The sequence below is a fragment of the Triturus cristatus genome, chromosome 7 (genome assembly GCF_964204655.1).
Source record: "Triturus cristatus chromosome 7, aTriCri1.1, whole genome shotgun sequence".
NCBI lineage: Eukaryota > Metazoa > Chordata > Amphibia > Caudata > Salamandridae > Triturus > Triturus cristatus.
Window position 1 is genome coordinate 1,264,408,109 of NC_140590.1, and position 16,016 is coordinate 1,264,424,124.

The following is a 16,016-nucleotide window of genomic DNA, read 5'->3' on the forward strand; positions in this document are numbered from 1 at the left end:
CAAGAATACGCCAGAATAACTCAATCACAGGTTTTGTCTCGGATCCTCAACAAATTAAGCTGGCAGCATATGCTGGCGATATTTTAGTTTTTTTCTCCAAACCACAATCTCCACTTACATTTTTCATGGGAGAGGTGGAGGCCTATGGATTGGTATCTGGCTATAAACTGAATAGAGGAAAATGTGAGATATTACCCTTAACCAAATACACCTTTAAGGATGATTTTAAGATCTCCAACTTTACTTGGAGCCCTAAACATATAAAATATCTTGGTATCTGGTTCTCTCCCTCTATAAAGACATCTATCTCTTTAAACATAGACAAATGTTCTGCCAAACTTAAAACTTTGGTCACAAGATGGCATCCCCTTCATGTTTCTTGGTGGGGTCGTCTGGACACAATCAAAATGATGTTGACTCTGATAGTTTTGTATATCCTTTCTAACATTCCACTTTCCATTCCATCTAATTTCTTTCAAAAGATTAATTCTATTTTGACTTCTTTTTTATGGAATGCTAAATGCTTTCAGTTAAGACAACTATCAAATTGGATCACTAATCAATCTGAAGATAAACCTCTCTGGGTGGATCTTGAGACCTCGTTTTTAGCTCCCTTTTCATTTCAGGAATATCTCTCCTTTACTCGCAAACCACAAAAGCTCTCTACTCCCATAATTAAGCAATCCTGTAAACTACTATCAACTGCACCCCACTTAGTAGTACATAATTTATACACTTTTCTCAATTCCACAATTTGGCACAATAAACAAATCCTTCTCAATAGGAAACCTATATTTTGGAAGGCTTGGAGAAATAAAGGTCTACCCTGGGTTCATCAATTTTTAGATCAGGGCGCACCTATTCAATTTACGTAATTACAAACTCTTTATCATTTGCCTTCTTCCTTTAAACCTACATTTTTGACCTTGCAGAAAGCAATACTTGATACTTATGCTAAACTCAAATCTTCACCTTCCTCACCCTCCCACCCCCTTTTCCCATGGCATAACCTTTTGCACATAAACCCCAAGGCGTCCACCATTTATTCCCGTTTAATGGTACCTCCTGAGATCCGAGACAAAACCAAAGTGGAACTCTCGTGGGAATCCGATCTGGGAACAAATTGGCCTATCTCTTTTTGGAACAGAATTTGGACGAAACTTAGGAAATCATCCAGAGCGGCAAGCACAACACAAACACTCTTCTTTATTTACAACAGATTGTTTCTTACTCCCACATACCTACATAAAATACACAACACAAATCTCAACATTTGCTGGACATGTTCCCAGGTTCACGCTGATCTCCATCATATGCTTTTCACATGTCCACATGTTTTTATATTTTGGAAACAGGTCTGGCACCAAATCGACACTATATTTCACACCACAATTCCACTCTCCCCTACAAACATTTTCCAAGGTAGTTTAACACCGGACCGGAAAACAAGGCAATCACAGTTACCACTTATTGATTTGTTAATAGCTGTAGCTTTTCAGCAAATATAAAAAAACTGGAAAGATTCCTCTAAATTGTCCTATTTAGCTTGGTGGTATGCTGTATGTCACAATCATCGCCTCGATACAGCACTCGTTCATCCTATCTCTCTTGCTACTAAACGTTCTCACCTTTGGGGCCCACTCACACAATTTCTAGACGATATCGTGAAGAAAACTCCTTTACATGCTCCCTCACAACAAGAAGTGACCAAGCCTCCTTGACCTCCTATTGTTTATTTATAATTATGTTTAATTTATCATTTTCTATAATATATATATATATCTATATATATATTTTTTAATTTTAATTGTGTATTTTTGACATGTACTGTTATTTATTATTTCTGTGAACATTTGCTTGTATTCATATCATCTTCTATATTATCCTTTTACTATTTTAATGGATATTATATATCGTTATTGTTCTTTATTACACCTTCATGTATTTATTTATTAACAAATAACTGCATATATGAAGTATTGTTTTTTCATGATCATAATAATCTTTCCAATAAACCTTTTCTTGAACTCAAAAATTTTTTTTTTTTAATTCTGAGTACATGACTGTGTGTGGATGTTTGCATATGGCTATGTCTGAACTGGGGTGGCAGAGTGGGCTAAAGAACGGTGATGGATTAAACCCAGATCAGTTGACTGGGGGTGAGTGCTTGCAATGTTCAACACTCCATCCATCATTTCCTTTGGTTGTTCCTTTGTTCGCCATAAGTTGGCAGGGTATGCTCAGACGTGAGTCCCTTGCTCACTTTGCCACTGGATTCAAGCAAGCCTGGCTGAAGACGGCTTTAATGCCAGAAACCGGTCCTAGGAAGCTTGTTTCCGGTCCAGGGAAGACATGGCTTGGCAGTTCGGGCTGGACTGTTCCCATTAGGCACAGGGTCAGACTGATTTGCATATGGCTATGTCTGAACTGAGGTGGCAGAGTGGGCTAAAGAACGGTGATGGATTAAACCCAGATCAGTTGACTGGGGGTGAGTGCTTGCAATGTTCAACACTCCGTCCATCATTTCCTTTGGTTGTTGCTTTGTTCTGTAAAGGCCTGTGTGAGGCACTCTGTGACCCCTTGTGTGTGCTGCTGACTGCCTGTGCACGCTGCTGTTTTGTGAGTGCCCTTCCTATGTACCTCTGTGATTCTTCTGTGATTGTCTCACTTATGGCAACATCAGTTCACTAACCTGTCTTACTTTGCTTTCTCCCTCTCTTTCCCTGCAGGATGGCATATATCACATTACTGGCCCTTCTGTGCGCCACTCTCTGCGTCAATGCAGGTAAGATCCCATGAGGCATTCAAAATAATAGGAAATTCCTAGCACGCAGACATACAGGGAATTCGGCGAATGCAGAAGACAGGGACAGAGTGTTATGGAAAATAGGGAGTTCAAGGACTGCAGGAATTCAATAATTCATATTATGCGTTTTTGATTTATAACGCTTTATGAAATTACTTGGCTTCTTAGCGCGTTCAATTCAGGTTATGGGTTTGCACACTGGAGATGTTCTGTGATGGGAGTTCGCTGACAGGCCCTGACCAAGTGTAGTGAGTATAGAGTAGTGAATGGTGTTGGGTTTTCCCTGTGGTTGAATTCCATGGGGTGGGTGGATCTTGGGGCCTACTTGGCAAACCCATTTGAGTTAATCTAGGTTTTGGGTTGTCTTTATGATGTGTATTGGATTGGTGAAAGGGGTTTTACAACCTTTTGCATTACCCGCGTCAATTAAAATTTTTAGTACGTTGTTTTCGGACTTCCTACTGCACTGCGTGGTAACTGCAATTTCCTAGGACCTGAATGAACGATTCTGCTAGTGTTTTTAGTGCAGTTTAGTGGCTGGCTGTACTGGTGTTTATCTTCTGTAGTCGACACTGGCATTGGAAGGAAAATGCCAGCCGCGGCCCATGCAGGTAAGATCGGTGGGGTGGTGGGGTGGGGGGATTTCGACAGACGACGACGAGGGAAAATGAATTATTTATTTAATTTTCCCTCATCATCGTCTGTCGAATTCCCCCACCCAACTCGGCCCCACCGCTATTACCTGCACGGGCCGCTGCTGGAAAATGCACAACAAAAAGCACACTACTTACCATGTTGGAAGAACAAAATACCTAAAAACACACCTGTCAACAACCTTTTTTCAGCATATGGATCACGAATCTAGAATGATCTCCCTTTGCACCTCAGACTTTCACTGGCCTGCAGGATAGGTGAACACTTTATAAACACCCACAGCAAAATACATTACAATAAATAACTACGTAAGAACTTAAGCAACATGCTGTACGCACTCTAGTTATCTCCCTTCCAGATGGTAGTATCTTTGACTTGACTGCCTCAGCACAGTGTCCTTAAAGCGGTCTACCAGCAGCGGCAAGAATGTCCTTTGGCACCTCGAAGTAGTACTATATGTCCACTGCATTTTCACAGCTCTAACTGCTGTTATTAACGGTCTGCACCGTTTTCAGTAGAGGTGGGCAGAACTTGCGGAGTTACATAAAAACTCTACGAGATTTCGCCAACGTGTGGAAAACATGCACGTTGCGGTGCTCGTGCTGCAATTTAGTGAGAGCAATGCTGAAAAATCAGCACAGACGGCTCAATGTGGTGCGCAAGAGCGGACAGCCGTTCGAGTTGATTTTGCTGCTGCTGGAGTAGAAAATCTAACTTGAGCGGCAGCAAATCTACTCGAGAAGCAGCCTTCTGATTGTGACTGCCCATATTAGAAAATTGCACTAGGGCATGAAGAATGATTGCTCCTGATTTCGTTTCTGGAGCCGGCTGGAAAAAGATTCCATGATTGGACTACTTGTCTTCAAACACAGAAAAAACTGCGGTACACGGAACAGCCGCGCAGTATGTCTTCGCTTCTCTCTCGAGACCATCTATGTTCTGAGGTATAGGTGCCGGCTGCCATATTTATGCCCAGAAAATGCCCTCAGGGGATGTATTGGTCCCTAGTCAATGGGCTAGTAGGAATTTTCCTGCCTGATGATGACAGTGCACTATTCTGCCCTCTCCCAAATTGGCAGAACCCTTCTCTCGGTGTGTGGAGCTTGGTAGCCCACCCTACAGGTACGCCTACTGTAGGGTTACATGCTCACGGAAAATACAGCAACTGGTTTCCCCTCTCTAGCCCGATACCAACTCATCTACCTCAACCAAAGAACAATATCTGTTTTTCCTTCTAAAATCCAATTTGTGTATGTCCGATTGTACTTTTTTCTCAATTGAGTTATATGATTCATCACTTGACTAGTTGTCTTTAGATTAACTCTTTTGACACCAAAGTATTTTATTTGTTACTAAATAACATTATAAATGATCTACTTGTTAGCAACTTGCCTTATATGTAATTGATACACTAGCTCCCGAAGGTGATTGGGTTGCCCAACCTCGTAGCAGTGATTCACTAGAAAACTTGGGCAACAGAGTGACAACTTTCCAAAACTTGCCTGTGCTTAAAAGTTACATTAAATTAGACATGGGTATTACGTCGAGTTTAATGTATCCATTAATTTGACACCTTGAAGTACCAAGTTTAGTAGTCCCAATCAGGAGTTACCATAGCTGAGTTGTCAGCATTTAACCCAGTACTTGCCAACAGGGCTACCAGCCTTTCCGCAGTATAAACAAAACAAGCATTGGCATAGCCAATAGGTCTCGCTTTTGGGACCTTATAAGTGTTTAGTTATGCAACTGTTGCATGGCTAAACACTTATAAGGTCCCAAAGGCGAGACCTATTGGCTATGCCAATGCTTGTTTAAGACATGTTGCACAACTGCGTGGCTGCTATAGAGCATGGCTGAAAGAGGAAAACGATTGATCTGATGCAGCCTGCATTGACTGCCATTGCACTGTTTTTAATGTTACTTATTTTACTTTTAGCCTTGCCGCACAGCAGCTGTGCTGGTATCTAACATGGCCAGGAAAAATTAAACAACTTTCATAAATTTCAAATAGACGAGACCGATTGGATTTAACCAATGGTTATTTCACATGGAGAGTGGTGTTTGCTATCCTTTTATCTGAACTCATGGTTACCATATATTGCAATTCTATCTACTGACTGATACTCTTACTGTGATACAGCTGAAAGGGGAAGGCCACACGATTTCAGAGGTTTTCTAATATGCATACAAAAGTGCTTCCTTTACAGAGTTAAATACAAATATCTCAATATATATGTCTGAAAAATGGAAGGTACAATCAAGCAACTTAAATCTGTAGATGTCAACGGCCATCGCCCCCATTCTAAAAATGGTTACAGCAACGATACCAGTAAATGACACAAGTCTGAGGACACTGAACATATATAATGAAAGGCTATTCCAGGCTGAAAGTGAGTGTGTGAAATCCACAGTGTTATGGGAAGGGCCACTCAAATTATGTGGCAGGAGAGGCAAAATTATGCGGCAGGGTTGAGCAAATTATTCTGCAAAAAGCCAAATTATGCGGCATAATGCGGCACATTTTCGGATAGTTATACTTAATTCTTTTTACACTTGTTAACACTTCTGGGCATTGGTTACACCTTGCTAGTACCAGTCTAACTCCCAAATGTAGCAATAAGCAGCAGAAATCTGCCCACTTATCCTTTGCAAATGGCTTCCCACTGTGCGACAGTACACGCTGCTGTTTTTGTTTTTAGTACATTTTGAACCATTTGAGATAGAAATATTTGTTTTTTGTTAAAATCAGCAGAATATGCAGCAGATGATGGATTATGTGGCAAATCTATTATCATGCAAAAAACACTGCAGCCAGAGTAATAACATAATTCCAGTGCCCCTGGTTATGGGCAGGTTTTATCACTAGACATGGATACGAGTGGGAATGGGAGTTCTGTGAACCAGATCAGGAAACGGAAATGACTTTACCAGCCTGGCTAGAACGTAATCTGCCATCTTTACAATAACAACTCATTTTTAGTTAGCGTTGTGTACTTTTGAGTTGTAAATCTCCGCATGTTTCAGCAGCGAGCATTTAACTCAGGGGGTCACCCTGCTGGCTTAGAGATTGACAGAGCCTCAGAGCTAAGGACTATAAGAAATGTCTAGGCTTCTTTGATGTGTGTGACAGCTCGCTGGAAGTTTACACAGAGCTGCACGTGGCCAGTAGGGTGAGGTGGTGCGTGTCCTTTCTTTTTTACTTCAAAGCCTCGCACACCAGAGCTGCTAATAGGGCCTCAATCAGCTCCATGTCAGTTTTTATTACAAGCACCAGTTAAACAAAGCATTGCCCAGCCTTTCACACAGCGGCGAGAACACCTGGAGATTTGCTTGAACTGGGAGCTGGCATGAGCACCCTCAGCTGGTCGAGAAAGGCACCCTGCAAACTCTCACCCCAGTGACACGTCGCATTTCATTCCAGCACTCTCACAAGGTTTGAAACAGGCTGAACTCTGGCCACACACGTGTTATTTAACACACTGTCTTAATAGCAAAGCCATAGGCTATTTATGATAATATTTTAAAACCCTGCAACCAAATCCATCATGTGCCAGGGTGCACAGTCATAAATGAACAGGGTCACGACCAGCAGAGCGGAGCGCACTCACTGAATGGAATCTTTGCCAAGAGAGGTGCCCATGAAGAAAATAATGAAGGTGGACTTGTGTAATGTAAATGGTGATAATGTAATGTGTTCCAAAACCTTCAAGTCTTACCATGTGCTGCAACAACTTTAGGCTACATTGAGGCGCTATGTGGGTATCTCTACATCACTATGCAGTACTCACAAATGCAAACGTTTTAACAGAAGGGTTTGAAAAACGGGGGCATCCAACCACATGATGTAAATTGCAACATATGGCAAGTCACTGAGTCCCAAAAAAAAAGGTCTACTTAAGAAAAGAATCACAAGACTCTCTATCTAAGTGACAATACTACTGTTCATGACCGTGATGCATAATTAAGGCACAAGACTGATTAAACAAGCGGCCGCAAAGGTGATCGTGATCGCACATCAAAGCGGCCGCGAAAGTGAAAGTAATCGTGGGCAAGCGTGGCGCGCGCGCCCGCGCACATGCACTGTAGCTCTAGGCTGGCCTGGTAGCACTTTTTGGAGCCCTCTCAATAAGTCTCGCCAGACCAGCGCATGCGCTGGGTCAGGCGAGACCTAAAAATGGGGGTATTACTAATAGGACACTTAAAAATACATGTCCTACTTTCCAATATACAGCATCCCGCCTTAGAATTCGATAAACCGACTGTAGGGTTGATATATATACTAGCAAGCATTGGCATAGCCAATAGGTCTCGCCTTTGGGACATTATAAGTGTTTAGCCATGCAACAGTTGATGTTGTTGCACGAAGTATATTGTGCTGGATAACTAAACACTTATAAGGTCCCAAAGTCGAGACCTATTGGCTATGCCAATGCTTGTTTCATGTTTCACAGTCTTGTATTTGGCTATGTTCAGAAATCAAAATTGTTATTTTATTAAATTAAAGCATTTTCTAAAAACGATATATTTTTTTAAAGAAATTGGCACACAGAGATTTTAGAATATTGCTTGAAGGATAAGATTATTTTTTTTAAAAAAATAGCTTTAATAACAAGGCTGTGGCGCAGTCATGAGCGTTTTGCATTCTTAAAGTGCTTGTGAAAGCTTGTTTGGGGTTCATTTTTTTTTTTTTACTCTCTTCCTTTAAAATGGAAATATGTATTTAATGAATGCATTCTTTCAGTGTGTATTGAATTTTAATGCCTAATTTGAAAGGGTTGTGTTCATAAAACTGTACATTGTGTCCACGTTGGAAGCATGACCGGCAGAGTCAGCCAAACTTGATGTAAAAGTTCACCTGCAGGTTAGAAGTACACATCCGGATGGGGCGCGCAGCTCACTGAGCTATCTTGGCAGCCAGTTTAAGACGAGGGACTTTAAAAGCAGAGAGATGTGAGTAGATCATTACTGCCCCAGTAAGTATTGTCTGGACACCACCAACGACACCGAGGCTGAGGGGGGGGGGGGACACGATGGAAAGCCCGGCAGGGAAGAGCCAATTTTTCTCAGTCTGATGTGACATTGTTTATCAAGGCTCTCCGTGAGAGCATTTTACTGCAGATTCCCCTTTATTTGGCGCTTCTCTTAAAGTGTAAATATTATTGTAGACAAGGTTAGGGTTTGTTGCAATAAAGTCTAAATAAAAATAAATAAAACAAATTATGGTCATGGAAGCGGGAAAAAGACACGGAGAGGAAGACGGAGGAGAGAGCTGGAGAAAGAGAAATTAATAAATAGAGGTAGAGCGAAAGAAAGCGAGAGAGAAAAGCAAATGAAGACGGAAGAGAGAGAGGGATGGGGAGAGAGAGCGGGAGAGAGATGATGGCAGGAGAAGAAGGCGGGAGAGAGCGCGGTAGCAGAGTGAGGTGAATACGGAAAGAAGGAAGACAGAAGAGTCGGGGTGAGAAACAGAACGGCAGGAAGGGAGGAGCGAGAGGCGTGTGGGGAGAGACAGAGAGTGGACAGAAAGAGAGAGAGCTTCGGAGGGCAGATTTAGAGAGAGGGCCCGAGAGGTGATGGGTCAGGAATGGAGAGGGGAGGTGAAACTACCGGAAGAGAAAGAAAGATTTGCTTGAAAGGAGAGAGAACGTGGAGAAAGGGATTGGGGGATGGGACTGGCGCGTTAATGGAGAGGCAAAAAAGAGACAGTTTAAAAACTCGGGACAGATAAGTCTTTGCCCAATGCTGAGTTTTGGAGAGGTTAGGTAAGCAACGACTTCCTTAACCCCTTGCCTGCTCATGACGGAACCACTCCGTCATGAGCCACGGGCGCCGTGTGCTCATGACGGAGTGGTTCCGTCATGCTGCGGCCGTTGGCGGCTGCTCCGCCCACGCGGCACTGATTCCCCGCCTGTGCGGGCGAACAATGCAAGTGGGCGGAGTCGTGACGGAACCACTCCGTCATGAGCACAGCGCGCCCGTGGCTCATGATGGAGTGGTTCCGTCACGAGCATGGCGGCGCCGCTAACACCCCGAACACCCCCAGCGCCGCGGCAAAATTCGTGCCACGGCGAAGGGGTTAAACACACACAAATCTGACTTATAGTCACAAATCTGACTTATAGTATGGAAAATTGCTCTAAAAATTCTAGAACACAAAGTTATCAAGTCATGAGGACGATCCCTGCCATTCTGCATGGATGACTCCCTCTCAGCAGTGCCTCCTCTTGGAGACACCTCACATTTCACTGACCACATAAATAACCCACACACACACACACACACACACACACACTGGTCCTTTTAACCTGGCCCTGTCAGGCCGGGTCCAGCACTGTGCACATGCCACATTCATGTAAGCGCTCCGTGAATCTGGTGCACTCAACAATGGGTGAAAAGTAATAGTGCCAGGATACACAATACATCGGTACAGTACAATATGCCTGGGATAGTACTGGTATGTAACACGTCGCCCAACTTTAGAGGCAAGACTCATTCACTGACCACAACTAGTGTTTCTGTACTCATTTAAAAAAAAAAAAAAAAAAAGTCTCTTTTTCACATCACAGGGCATCCCAAATTGCCAGAAGAATTCACGTATGGGTGAAAAACTAGTATGTCGCAGTGAGTAAAACGCTCAACATGGACTGCTGATGTGATCTGGGAGTGACGGTTTGTTTATTTAATCTTGATTGGCCATTTTATAAGTACAACAATTCAAAACAAGCATTGGCATAGCCAGGGAAAGACAAGGAGAGAGAAAAGCGAAAGCATTGGCCGCGCGGCAGTAAAAGTAACGCCGCGCGGCCGTAAAAGCGAACAACACCGCGATCGCTCTGAAAGCAAAAGTGATCGCGATGACGCGCTAAAGTACGAGTTTTCATAGTGCTGCTGAAGGCTAGCGGTTCGTGCGTGAACGCAAGCTCTAGGCCTGCCAGCAGCACTTTGAAAACTCACCTCCACAATGTCTCTCCAAGCCAGCGCATACGCTGCGCTCAGCGGGACCTAAAAAGGGGGGCCTTTGGCTTTGCTATTAGTTTAAATTGCAAAGTCGAGTTAGCAGCTTAAAACTGATCTACCAGTATGCAGGGCAAGGCTTGGAGACATGTTGTCCCATTGTCACAGCCACAGTTGTGCTGCAGGCCTGGGAGGAAACACTTTAACTAACAGACCTTGAGCACCTTTGGTATCATATACTAGGGTCTTTAACCCCTTCAGCGCGGCGCGGATTACCGCGCTGTGCTGAAGGTTCTATTGCGCGGGCGGGGCCATGACGGAGCGGTTCCGTCATACGCCCAGCGCAACCGACGCGCATGACGGAACCGCTCCGTCTCTCGCATCGATGTGGTTAAAGTAAGTTAACGTATGCCAATCAGGGATAGCCAATCAAACACATCCTTCTAAGTGTTAAAAGCACTGGACCAGTTGTCTGGTTAGCACGCCTCAGTACATTGTCAGAGTCGAAAAACCAGTAGTCTTTTTGAAGCACACCCTTTGTTATGACTCATAATGGATGATGCGGCGCAAAGAGGATTTTGGCACATTGGCATAGAACCTCCAGTCTGTGGCAAATTGAAACAGTGACCTAAATTTAGATGGGTCAAAAAGGAGGTAAATTTCTTCAGTTTCTGTAACTTACTAATTAACACCATTGCGGGCAAGGTGCCCCAAATCTCTCTTTTTGTGAACATGACTTTGTGACACAGCCAAAAAGCCTTGTGGATTGGGAGAGGGGAGGGCTGAGAGGGGTAGATCTCTGACCAGAGTATGGGTGCCCAAACTGGGAAGATGGTGCAAGGGTCATTACTGAGGCTTTATCAACTACAGAGAGTAGCCCTATCAACCTAGAGATGGCCATACAATTGTGGTAGGGGGCCCCATAAACTAAAAATTGCCCTATCATATGCCTCTGGGGTGGTCCAAAATTCAGCAGCTAGTCCCACCTTTAGAAAAAGAAAATGCTGCTGGTCTTCTGACCAAAAGTCTGCACTGACGCCTGTTTAAGAGGCGGAGTTACCAAAAGTTTCTTTGCTTGACTTCTAAGTGTTTAAATAATATGGCACATTTCTATTTGAGCAAGGGAAGTGCCCCTTATGTATCCAGATCATGGCTAATTGAATGCACTAAAAGCCAGGTACGAGATTGGAGGAGACCTAAGCTCCACAGCTGTGCAACATTGTACCTATGAGCACAGAAAAGCTTTTGACCATATTCAGTTAAGAAAGGCCCTTGCAACTTGTTGTTTGCACAATGTCTTTATGTAATATGGATTGGAGCAAAGCCTGTTTCTCAAGTCATTCTTATACAAGGAGCAAATATGGCGCCAAATGGCATTTCCTGATTTTTTAGGTCTGGCCTTGAGGCAGCTTTACTTTCTTGCTAGCCCCATTCAATAAAAACTATACATTTAGAATGTACACATATACACATATGTAGAGGGGCTTTGGGTCAGCCCTCTTCAATCATTGGTCTGTTCAACTGTCATTCATATTTTGTTTCCACATACCATAGTATGCAGCATTGGGAAATGGGTCAGCCCACTTTAGCCATTGCCTCTCATGCACACATGTGCAAACCCATCTACAAAGAAAAGTACATTGGAGATAGCCTTGTGGTCTAATACCAAACTCTGCAAATACTTTCTTCTCTTCGTTTGTTAGCCTGTTTCTATTTTGTTAGCGATCTTGTGTGTTTAAACCATGTTACAGTAATTCAAAACCAATAACTATTTTTCTTTTCACCAATAAGAATCATATTTTTCTTTGATGTGCGTTAACATGAAAATGGGTTTTCATTTCTTTTCTAAATTCTTCTTAAAGCTAGGAAACACATGTACTGTCCTGTTAAAACTATATGCATTTTTTTTTTAATTTGCCACATTTATTGCAAACATATGGCCCCCACGTTTAGGAGTTCTTGTTTTGTGGCATTTGCCTTCAAAATATATATATATTTAAATTAACTAAAATACCCCTGGCGGCTGGCCAAGGCCAATTGCCAATGATTGTTTCATTAGCTCACACTTTACAGAATAAGGCCTCATTATCGCGATTAACAGTGCTGCTGCTGCCCTGCTATATGTAAAACTCTCAGGGTCGGACCCGCAAAACTCAGAATAAGCCATGCTATCGCCATAACACTGACCTTCCATGATCGTGATGTGCTCCGCGAACTCTCTGTTCCTGATAATGATTAAGGCGCATGCTCATCTTTGTGGGTCTCTCCCCCTGTCTTCTCAGGTACTCCGCGTTCCTCCTCACACTCCGGAGAATATGGCGGTGGTGGCGGAAAGAGGTTTTCCCAATCAGGCAACCAGCTGGACGGACCGGTGACGGCCCTGAGAATTCGGATCAACAGACAGTACGTCACAGGGTGAGTCCATGACGTATGTGGGTCTCACAACCTAAGTTTCTGCTGAAGGCTAGGGTCCGGTGAAATTCTCATTCCGCAGCCGTAATCTTGCATTAATTTACACATTTTCTGTTAGGCTAGTTACACGAAATACCTGAAATTGCGATATCATGCCATGTTGCATACCTCTGTGGACAACGTAAGCACACGGGAACGACGTGATGATCCGGAACGCGAACAGCTGCTGTTTGCACTGCTTGTGTTATTTTGCGCCATATTTTAGTGCGAAATGTGTCCTTGTCTCCAAAATGGATGCGAGGATGCATCTCGTGCTAAAATCTAGCACCGAATGGCAGTTTTGCATTTTACGTAATTATGCCTAATTTATTGTAATTGTTCTGAAATTGTACCAATTTTTGCAAAAAGAAACTTCTCATACCCCTACTGAAGGCCTGATGTGGGACCACAAGCCCTTTAGGTTGCCAACCGCTTAAAAATATCACTTATCGGCACCTCTCTGGTCGCATACAGTTCAATGGCATCTTTTTCACAGCCAGTGCACCCGTCTCTTACACTTTAATGGTGTTTCACTGATTTCCCCTTCTGACATTACTTACACCACAGTGGAGTCTTGCTCACTCCCCAGTACTAACCTCATGCACTTGAAAGGAGTCTGACTCATTCCCCTCACCCTTGCGTAGTTAACTACAATGATCTGCCCCTCAGTCTTCAGATCACTGTACTGATACACCTCAATTGACACTCACACTGTTCCCGCATCATTAGCGTTATCCTGCTCAGTTGTCTGGCTAGTACTGCATCTGTGACCTTTGGGATGTTCTCCAAGATTATGTTATTCAATTTGACCGTAATGTGCAACGTCTTACAAAGGAAAATTGATTCCACTCTAGTCATGATGGACTCTATGTTGGTTTTGATCTTCTGCAGGCTTCAGGTTCGTTATGGCACTGCATGGAGCGTCTACCAGGGAGGGAGGCTTGGTGACCTGGAGGAGGTTTTCCTGCACCCCGGAGAGCACATCATACAGGTGCAAGGCAAGTACACAGCCTACGTCCGCAAGCTGGTCTTCATCACCAACAAGGGCCGTCACTTCCCATTCGGCAAAGACCAAGGTACCAGCTTCAGTGCCGCTCCCCTCTACCCTGGCACTGTTTTGCGCTACGTGAGTGGCAGCTCCGGCTCAGTCATCGACGCCATTAGCTTCCACTGGGACAAGCCCAACAGCGGCTGTGTTCACTGCAACCAATAGAGCGCCTTGGACTCTTTCTCACCAACTCTCACAAAGCTCAATCACTCCTAGGAAATGCACTCCATTTCCTTCCACGTCAACCTCTCCTCCGAATTTATGAGTGCTGTAATAACAGACAAAATAAAGTTTTTTTGACGTTTGATTGAAAGTTTGATTTTTTGGTCTTATTCTGATTTACAGAATGAGGGAGTGCAGTGGTGTAACAACAGCATAGGGAGATCTCCTGCACGGTAGAAGGAGGGGGCCTCTACCACAGGTTACACAAATCCACATAGGATGTGGATTAAGACTTGATGGCACCCCTCAGGAAAAATAGAAAATACAGGATGAGAAATCACTCTCAACAAATAAGGATAATCTTGATCATTCACCCAGGATGCTTTTTGTCTCATCTCCCTTACAAAAATAGCGGGACGCACATCGAGGGCCATATTTATGAAGAAGTTACGCAATGCAAGGTAGTAAGCAAAGAAGCAAAGTTGCTGTGTTGCGTAGCATGAACTGGAGAGGGAAGAACTACACTATATATACAAAGTAATGTTGTAATCTATCCATGTGCTGGCACACATTATGCAGCTATGAGCCAACGCTGGCACACTTGCGCAATAGTGCAGGGGAGTCTGAGTTGTGGTCTGCATAGTTTTTCTGCAGGATGGAACGACAGCTCAGGTAGGCTCAAGATTTATGTGCAAATACATGTCTAGATGTCTTTGTAGAAATGGATTTGAGTAAAAATCAATGGGTGGATGCACAAGAACGTTCATGCATCACCCATAGTACGCCTCCCTGACGCAAAGCAACACTTTGTTACAAAGCAAAGCATGTTGTGATTTGCATTGTTTTGTAAATCCCAGCAGAAGACTTTGTGTCAGGTCTGCATTAAAAACGTATTGCAAACTCTTGTGTAATGCATGTTTCTTACTTCCTGTTTACCATCCAAGTAATTGAACAACCTGGTAGATGGTAAATGCTATGCTGTTGGCGGATTGCTATGTGTTTTTGGTTCATGCCATTGTGGAGTGGTGTAGAGTGGAGTGGCGTAATGTCGAGCATTGCAGAGTAGTGGTGCGGAGCGGTGCAGAGTGGAGTGGGGTAAAGTGAAATACCCATGGTGTGGTAGCACCCTACCATTACAGACAACGCATCTTTAATTGAATGCCCATTACATTTGCACTGACATACAGTTTTACTGATAAAACTGTACAGCACACAAACGATAATGAGTGAAACTGTCATCACCTATTGTAGTGATTTTTTTATCACATTAAAATATTTGCTTCCACCACACTTTAGAGTTACCCAGAAATGTGCTTCATTTTTACCTCCCTGATTCTGAAATATCTGCACCGTTCATGTACAGACATTTTCATTTTGTTGCGAGCTAGAAAAAAATAGCATTGTACAACTTTCTGTATAGCACACAGCAGTAACCAGCATGATTGTCTAATAAATCCTCTCACTTTGAAGTCAGAGAAAGAAGAGTAAACACCAAGCTCCCTCAGAAGACAGAGCCTGACATTTGATCCCTATCTTTGAATGAACAGCAAATGTGACAAGGTAAGAACAAGAGTTCAAGGCCTGTTTACAGAAATCAAGCACTGGTGGAAGGATACCATAAATAGGGTTTGGGCAAGGGAATGGACAAACTCAAGCTGACTAGCTTAAATCAAAAAAGGCAGAAAATAAAAAGCAAGCAAATGTGAATTACAAAACACAAAGCCAATGGTAAGCAATAGGTGGAATGCATTCCCATGGAAGTTTTCCGAATGTCTCCAAGAAGTCATTAGCAAACAAGACAGCTGTACTGTCTGGTAGGTTTCACTTAAAAAATTTCCAGAAGCACTGCTGCCCACTACAAGCAGAGAAGTTATTTTCACTTTCTCTGCTGTTGAGGATCACACTCTGCTTCTGGTGTGAGACAAGGGAAGTCGGCTTGCT

At 43.3% G+C, this 16,016-nt stretch overlaps 1 protein-coding gene across 1 annotated transcript in view; it reads left to right on the top strand.

Annotated features, from left to right (window-relative positions):
• Positions 1 to 14,220, top strand: part of LOC146811785 (zymogen granule membrane protein 16-like) — a 29,251-nt gene extending 15,031 nt beyond the window's left edge. Inside the window, exons 2-4 of the mRNA XM_085618771.1 lie at positions 2,730 to 2,785; positions 12,697 to 12,829; positions 13,757 to 14,220. Coding sequence (XP_085474897.1) covers positions 2,731 to 2,785; positions 12,697 to 12,829; positions 13,757 to 14,078 — 510 coding nt within the window. The 5' untranslated portion in view covers position 2,730 and the 3' untranslated portion in view covers positions 14,079 to 14,220. The remainder of the gene's footprint in view (positions 1 to 2,729; positions 2,786 to 12,696; positions 12,830 to 13,756) is intronic.
• The last annotated feature ends 1,796 nt before the right edge of the window (positions 14,221 to 16,016 follow it).